Source organism: Spermophilus citellus (assembly GCF_964194105.1).
Source record: "Spermophilus citellus genome assembly, chromosome: 2".
NCBI lineage: Eukaryota > Metazoa > Chordata > Mammalia > Rodentia > Sciuridae > Spermophilus > Spermophilus citellus.
This window is the reverse complement of record NC_138183.1, coordinates 34,745,519-34,754,349: the sequence shown is the minus strand read 5'-3', so window position 1 is coordinate 34,754,349 and position 8,831 is coordinate 34,745,519. Positions and strand designations below refer to the sequence as shown.

At 37.0% G+C, this 8,831-nt stretch overlaps 1 protein-coding gene across 3 annotated transcripts in view; it reads left to right on the top strand.

Moving 5' to 3' along the window:
- Positions 1 to 34: 34 nt before the first annotated feature.
- NCBP1 (nuclear cap binding protein subunit 1) overlaps positions 35 to 8,831 on the top strand; it is a 42,945-nt gene continuing 34,148 nt past the window's right edge. For 2 of the 3 annotated variants that reach the window (XR_014020453.1, XM_081280035.1), the window contains exons 1-3: positions 35 to 466; positions 6,809 to 6,897; positions 7,412 to 7,512. Coding sequence is in view for 2 of the 3 variants with exons in the window: in XM_081280035.1 (XP_081136161.1) it covers positions 433 to 466; positions 6,809 to 6,897; positions 7,412 to 7,512 (224 nt within the window). In the remaining variant the exon portion in view is untranslated. Of the gene's footprint in view, positions 467 to 6,808; positions 6,898 to 7,411; positions 7,542 to 8,831 lie in introns of those variants that run through there. The other variant, XM_081280036.1, reaches the window with a different exon arrangement.

The following is an 8,831-nucleotide window of genomic DNA, read 5'->3' as shown; positions in this document are numbered from 1 at the left end:
GGGCGGGGCAAGGGAGCCCCGTGGGCGTGCCCGGAGCCCGGGCGGGGACTGAGCGGGCCCTGCACCACTAATTCCCAGGCTTGGCTCGCGGCCGGCGCGCTCTGGCTGGCTGGAGCGGCGGCCTCTTCCGCGTGGCCCCGGAAGGACACTAGGCGGAAGGCGGGAGAGGGAAGCCGCCGGCCGCGGAGGAAGCCCGAGGGGGCGGATGCGTGCGGACCGGACACCCGTAGACCAGTGAGCCTCCAGACGCCGGCTTTACGCTCACCGGCAGCCTCTCCCTTCGCGCTTTCCGTGAGCCTTCGGGAGCGAGTGCGCCTGCGCGCCGTCCTCTCCGCGTGCCTCGCTGCTGTCCTCAACGCCGACCGGCGGCTCGACGGTTCCTGTGGCGCTTCCCGCCCGGCTATTAGGCTCGGCAGCGCACGGGCCGGCGGCATGTCGCGGCGGCGGCACAGCGACGAGAACGATGGTGAGTGCCCTCGGCCGGCCGCCGAGGACGCGTCCAGTGGAGCTGAGTTGGGCTTAATTGGTCTTTGGGTCTGTGGGAAGGGACTGGAAGTCCGTCCTCCCGTGCGCATTCCGGGGGCCTTGGAGGGAAGGGTGTGCACCGCGCGGCTGAGCCTGGGCGGCTTCGGACAGCGATGCCAACTCCCCGCCCCGTGGGGAAAGGAGGCCTGGCAAGTCCCTGAACAGATCCTTGGTCTCTAAGGACTCCTGTATCTGGCCGTGCGCCGAGGATCAGGAAGTGCACCCGTGCCTGGGCTACCGCCTCTTATGGTCAGTGTCGGGGACCCAAAGACCCAGTGCTTGTTTTAAACCCTCAAAGCTGCACGTGAAACAGGTTAACGAAGACTTCACCGAAAGAAAAGGAACAAAACCTTGACCGAGATCTGATGAAGTGCATGCAGTCCCAACTCCACACCTGTTAGTCATGTGATTTGCTCTCTTTTAAACTGCAGGGAGAAATCTGTTTTCCACACCCAACAGATCACTAGTAAACAAACCCATGTAGTTACATTAGATTAGTCTTAAGCATGTTTTTCCCGTGTAAGAAAGAGTGCAGGAAAACTAACAGAAGACCAGAGGCTCTCAGGACCATTTGGAATGGTTGTGTTTATGAAGGTCATGATGTTGTAATCGTAAAATTAAGAATAATTTTGCTAGTTTAAACAGAGAAAATGCTTGCTTTATGTAAAGCATTAAAACCAGTGGAGAACACACAGCCATATACAAAGGAGTGAAACTAAAGAGTAATTCTTTTTAGTGTTTTTTCCTTAAAATAGTTGAAGCAAGATTTTGGAGCCAGAGCATTTAGGTCAAAGGCAGACCTTGCTATTTATCTACTTTGTGATCTTGCCCAGATTGTATAACTTCCTTAAACTTTAGTCTGTAATACAGAAGTAATGATATTTATCTCTTCTGATTTTGTTAGGGTTAAATGAAATAATATTTATTATCTGTTAATGCTTCAGAAGTGATAAAAACTCTAGCAGATACAGTAAGAGAAAAAAAACAGAATAGAAATTTTAAATTGAATGTGTTCTCTACTAACATTTTTCTCTCCTGAACTGTGGAGGCAGTTAGGGATAGATGCAGAATCACATGTATTTAGTTTTAGCACTGAAACACCAGATTTCTGCAAGGGCAGGACTTGAGAGAATATTCTAGCCCAGCCTTCTTATCAGACACCCAATTATCAGTGCTCTTACAGCAGCAAGAGCAAGTCCAGGGCTTTCTCCATTATATAAGTGTAATTGGTGCTTTGAATTTTAAGATGAGGCTTCTTTTACAAGGTACAGAAAACATAGTTTGTGTATGCTATGTATTTGCCTAATCAAAAACTTATCTGTTTGAAGTCATCTCTTGTGTTTTAGAGAAATTTTAGCCCTTTCTTCCCCCTTTTCTTTGCTTATTTGATGTTTTCTTTTCTCGATCCATTATGTCCATCTCACTTGTAGGGCATTCCTAAAGGGAGGGAAGATGTCACCAGAGGGCAATCTGGAAATCGGAATGTGAATATGTGGAAAATAATTTGCTTTGGTTAGTAGGAGGCTTGCAGGGGTTTTGGAATTGGCACCTCTTTTACTCCAGCTGGAAGCTAAATCATTATTCATTTTGATCATGTAGGATCTTCCGAGTAAATAAGACAAAGACATGTAAAGAAGGTCATTATTATAGTGGTCTATAACCTTCCTTAAACAAAGGTTATTATGTTGAATAGTTTAGTAGTGGAGAGGCAGTTAGTAAGTTCCTCTTAATAATACGCTAAATCTAGAATTTTTGTAAATTGCCATAATTTGTATAATGATCCACTATGGTTTACCCTAACAGTGATCTGAATCAAATATATTGGAAGCTTTTCTTAAATTTACTTTGGCATCTACTAATTTGTTTTTAAATAAGAAGGAAGTTTAACTATTATAGAATGCTTTTAAAAGTAGGGTAGGAATTACTTCAATCAGAATTAAATGGGTGTATCTGAGCATTGTTGGACTCTTACCACCTTTTAACAGTCACTGACCACTCTGACTTTCCATATACTTGACTATGTACAGTAAGCCTATGCATCTACAGGTTTTGCATCTGGATTCAACCAGCCATGGTTGAGAGATATTTTGGGAAAAAAACTGTATTAGTACTGAATGTGTATTCTCTTTTCCTTGTCATTGTTTCTTAAATAATACAGTATAATAACTGTTTACATAGCATTTACATTGTATTAAGTATTAATCTAGAGATAATTTAAAGTATGTTGTATAGGTTATATGCAAATACCATACCATTTTTTAATGAGAAACTTGAGCATCCTCAAATTTTGGTCTGTGGGAGGGGGAGTGATATCCTGGAACAGGAATACCTTGGATGGACTGTATTGTCGGTCAGTTTAGGACTTGCCAGGTAAGTCTCAACTACTTGTAATACAGTGGTAGACAATATAAAGCTGGATCTTCCCTTTTAGTATGGAGAGACAAAAACAAGTATGTATTATAGTATGGTCACTTTATTGAGGATGGCATCTGATCAAGTACCTGCAGGATATATGGGAGAAAGCCATATGCTCTGTGGGAAAAAGCAGTGGTCCAAACAAAGGGAACTCTTCAGTTCAAAGACCTTAAGTCTAGGACATTCCTGTCATGTTCACCAAATAGCAGAATGGCCAGTGTTGCTAGAATGGAGTGAATGAAGTCGACTTTACAAGAGATAAGAGCAGAGAAATAGCAGAGCGTCAAACCTTTCAGACCTTATGGGACAATTGTAAAATATTTCTTTGTTGAAACTAGCTTATCCAAGATTCATGGAGACAGGTTGAGACCACTATAATAATGAAGTTCATGTAGTAATTTATAGACAAGGAAAGGGATATCCTAAATGAAAATAATACATATAGATATTAGTCCAGTGCTAAATCTAATTCATTCCTTAAATTCCTTATAAATGTCTCTGAAGCTTTTCAGTTACTGTAGAATGTGCATTTAATAGGTATTAAATGCATTTGTTTTGTTTTGTTATGAATGGATTTAGAGTATTCAAAATTTGCCAAAAAAAAAACATTGGACCTAGAGTTAGACAGTTACTGATTTTTTTTTTTTAATTATGAAAGAAAAAATGAATAGAGTGAAGAAGTTGTTATTCTGAGGAAGAATATACTTTGTTACAGAATTGCTGGTTATCTCTGTACAAAACCTGCAGGGTCAAGATATATTGCTTATTAATTTTTAAAAATTTACTTTATTTTACAGGGTTTCCACTTTGTGGGTTCAAAATTTTTTGTAGCACATGTAATTCTAATAAGAATGTGGAAGTAGTACAATGTATTCATATAAGATTAGGATGGAGAAGCTGTCTATGATTATAGCTCATAGATAGAGTGCTTGCCAGGCTTGTATGGGTTTGATCCCCAGCACCCCTCAACACCCACCCCCCAAAGGGAGAAGTAGTGATAAATAAAACAGGATTGCCTACTAGTTTATTTGGGCAAAATTTATTTCGTGTATTAAGGCCCTTTCAGGTGGGTTTTAATAAAGAACAGTTTTTCATTTCAATGCTAGCCAAGTCCATCCAAGTGAAGTAGCAGTATATAACTTTAACATACATTATAAGGTTTTTATGTAGTGATGTTTTACTATAAAATCTTTTTTTTTTTTTTTTTTTTTTGTTTTGATTTTTGCTTTGGAGCTACCATAGACATGTTTTCTTGAGGGTACATGAAAAAAAAATCAGCTAATTGCCCAAATGGTATTTTTAATTAAGGTGCTTCTCTGCTTTCACCCAGGTTTTGTTCTGAATTCAGTATCTGGTCTATAAATTCAAATTGTTTGTAGTGCCCCCCTCCTTCACCATATTCTCTGAAAAATCAGATCAGAGTGGGATGTCTCTTTCCTCTGTACCTTCTGCCTCCTCTCATTCTCCAGTTAACTCTTAACCTTTATTTAGCTGAAATGAAAAGATTTGTAATTGAGAGAGATTACTGTACACCTGCATTTTCTCGCTGTTCCTCACAATTTTTCCTTCTCTCCCTTTAGCATTTTTTTCCCCTTGTCAAGCATATAAGAGGGCCTGGGAAGTTTGGTTTAAAGAAAGATATGATTCCAAACTGGATAAGCCAGGCAGATAGTTAAGTTAGGAAGGCTGTGGAGATGGGATAAAATGTTTGCAAATTAAATGGGCCAGAAAGAAGGGAACAGTGTGGTTAAGGTTTAAAAACTAACAATAAAAAACAACTGTTCTCATTCAGCTGGTTTACAGCATCTGCATTCCTTCAACTTCACTGAAGTCTCGTTCTGAAGAATCCTACTAGTATATTCTGCTTTCTAGAACAGAGTTTTTCAACATCAGCACTATTGACATTTGGGGCGGGATTGTTTGTTGTTTGGCAATGTCCTCTGCAGTGTGGAATGTTTAGCAGCATCCCTGGCCTCCAACCACAGATACCAGTTGGATTCTACCAGCTGTGAAAACTAAGAATGTCTCTGGAGATTACTACCTAACTGAGAAGCATTGCTCCAGAAGGAGGCTGTTTTAACATCCTGACTGACAGTTTGTGCAAACATTGCGTCAAATAGGCAATTATTTTTCCTAGTGAATGAATCTTGGGGGAAAAAAAGACCTGTTCGATTTTTAGGTAGTCAGCTTTTAATAAATGTTTTAATGTTTACTTAAGAGTCAGAGTCACTGATCCCTCTGTGCCATACATGTCCACAATATTACACAGGCAGATATCTCCAGGAATACCTCTCAGCTATCCCTCTATATCCATGTTATATTTTTTGTGGCATTATTCCTTGAAAATTATATTCAGTGGTTATTCAAACCATATCATAATGGAAATTAAGAAAATAGGAAGTCAAAACACTGTATGTACCCTTTTATAATACATCCCTCTAGCTATCAGGACAGTAGTAGATTTCATTTAAATTAAGTTCATATGGTATCTGAAGATTATTTCAGTCATTGAAGAGACTTTTAACATCCCAAACAGAATATTTAAGGGCTGTGTTTTATGAGAAGCACCATACATTTTCAACCAAATATTCCAGAGGCAAGTGAGGACTGTAAACTCTATAAGAATAGTTCAATTCTATTAGATGTTCAGGTATGAAGAAAATAAAAATTATACATATATGTAAATGTATATATACATAATATACATTTACATACATATAAAACTTGTACACATATATATAAGTCTTCTATGTAACCCAGTATCCAACTGTAGGTGTTCATTATTAAGACAAATTACCAGCACAGTTACAGACTGTTTCCTTGTCCTTATGCTGTCCTAATAAAGAAATTGCTGGAAGTTAAAAATTAAATTATATTAGACTAGTCAACGTTGTTTAGCAACAAAATTATGTTTCATACACAATGGTATTATTTTAATTTTTTAAGTCTTTTAATGTATTTCACAAAAGGATTCAGATGTCTCTCTTGATTTCAAAGAAAATGATAAGAAATCACTAGCAACAAAGGTAAATCTGAACAATAGTCTGTTCAGAGCTTGAAGTTGATTTGTAGCACAGCTTCATTAGGTTAGAATTCTTCAGCAATAAACAGGACAGATGGTTAGTAATGATTTCACCTTAGTATATCAGATCTTTGAATAATAAAGTTTTAAAGAAATCTTAAATTTTTATCTTCTCTTTCCCCAACTTTATACCACAGTTTTCTTTATTTTATTTTTTGTAGTTGTTTATTTTATTTGTTTATTTTTATGTGGTGCTAAGGATTGAACTCAGTGCCTCATACATGCCAGGCAGGTGCTCTGCCATGGGCTACAGCCCCAGCCCCCACAGCTTTCTTCTTTTAACCAAAAATTTCCAAAGCATTAATCCTAGTTTTCACCTTTATAGTTTATGTAATAATTAATTTACATCATTAGATTAACAATACTACTCTACTTGTGCTAGGAATAAACAACTGAGGGTCAGTAAACAAGGTAAATAACTAAAGTTGAAAGAATGGAAATAGCAGTACCTGAGCATTCTGACTACTAGTATAGCATGTTGTTGATGCCATTCTAGCCTGTACACAGAAATGGACATGGCTACTGCGTTGTGTAGTTCCATGGATGCTTTTTATACAACTTAGCATAAATACTGCCTCCTGGAGTTATGATTTATGGTGGCCCTGGGGATAGGGACTCTTGCTTAATGTGGCATAGTTAGAAATGGAGGATCAGATAAGAACTTGAACTCCAGGTCAAAACAAAAGTAGAGTCTGGTATAAGAGATGAAAGACTAAAAATATGAAATGAAATTTGTGATAGCAGATTCATCATGTAATGTTAAATATTTTTATGTTGCTGAAATAGGTGGACAGCCACACAAAAGGAGAAAGACTTCTGATGCAAATGAAACTGAAGATCATTTGGAATCTTTAATATGCAAAGTAGGAGAAAAGGTATGCACCATGATAGGCACAGGCTACAGTGGGTTTAGGTTCCTGGTTGTGCTTTGATTAATTTCTGCAACTGAAAACTGGATGATCTTAAAGTTTTAGGCAAGTCTTGTATTGCCATGCTCTGTATCCCAAAATGAATGCATATTGAAACTCATGGGATGCAGATTATTTTGATTTTTTGGTAATTAGTGATTTTCATGGATAATCCTTAGAAGGGACCTAGGGAGTAGTTTTCTCACTTTATAAATGACCTAAATTAGACCTGGATCCTTAATGATACTAATTTCCTAAAGTCACACAATGAATTAGTAAGATGGAATAGAGCTTATGGTATTCTCCATTTCTAATACTTACTCTCCTTAGACTGCATATTTTTAAATTTTCATTCATTCTTTTTGTGGATTTCTAAAGACAAATAACTACCTGAATTGATTTATAGTCATCTAGAAAATTTTTATTTTAATTCACTCATTGGTGAGTAGTTGATACATACTTAATGTGATGTCCTCTACAGAGTGCCTGCTCTTTGGAAAGCAACCTAGAAGGCTTGGCTGGTGTTTTGGAAGCTGATCTTCCTAACTACAAGAGCAAGATCTTAAGGCTTCTTTGTACAGTGTATGTATGCAAAAGATTTATGAATCCAGGTGATAATGTATTATCTACTCTTAAATGCTTTGGGAAATGTTCAAAAGATGTGTTTATATTCCATATATCATTGGCTTTCTGTTGGGAAATTTGTACAAATGAAATTACCTTGGGCCTTTGAACTCTTTTTTAAGGGATAAATAGAACTGAGATTGAGCATTTTCCTTATGCTTTGTTACTTAGAACTTTAGAATCATTAATTGACTTCCATTAATAAAGTAAATGCTTCCTCATTCAGAGATTATCTTTTAAAAGCGTATGTGTATGTGTATAAAACAGAATTTAGCTTATATTTTTTTAAATCAGAAGTACCAAACAATTTTGAGAACAAGTAATAGCCCTTTATGGAAGACTGAAAATGCTTTTTTGAAGCTATTAACAAGCATAATCTTTCTCTGAATTAGGTTATTTCGGTTATTTTAAAATATTCTTAAATGCTAACAACTCATTTTTTAAATTTAAAAATTATATATAGAGTGAAACTATCAGTGGGTTTCATTTAAACCTCTTAGTTAAAGTATAGTTAGATTTTTACTTTTTTTAAATAGAATCCATTTAATATTTGGGAAGACATATTCTTAGATTAAAAAACTATTAAGAAGACCATTTTGCTACAGTTATCCATAAGATAACCTTCTGTTTTGAAATTACTTTTACAGAGACAAATAGCATTTATTTTTAAACTCTGTTGGAAGTCATGTTTAAGTCTGAGCTGGTATTGCTTGGCAGTGTTGTTTTTTAATTTTGGCTTTGAGAGGTCTTCGGGGAGCATGGCTTACTGTCAACACAAGTATTTTCTTAAGACCTAAATTGTCTCTAATATTCTGGCTAGTACCTTAGGAAAACATAAAAGTATATCAGAATCTTTTCTCTGCTGAACTATCATGAGTTTTACTTGCTTCTCTTTTTGAGCTATTTTCTAAAGGCTGCCAAACTTAGGAAGCAGCATTTGCTTTTCTTAATCCTTTTTTAAAATTGTGATCCTTTTCGCTACTTTATCGAATTAACTTTAATGAAATCAACATACTTGGAGTAAGTAACTGAGATGTAACAAAATTCTAACTATATTTACCATGTTAAGAATTCTACAGTTTAACTGATAGAAACTTAGTTGAAATTCATTTAATTTTTTTGTTTTTTTAAATAAGCGAAGAATTTTAGTCCCGTGACATTTGGTTAGCTAACTTTAGAAACTCAGAATGCTTTGTTCCCTTAATGATTCTGTATTAAAGAAACTTGATTCATCCAGCATTTTCATGATACTTTACCATGGAAACCATTTTATGTGG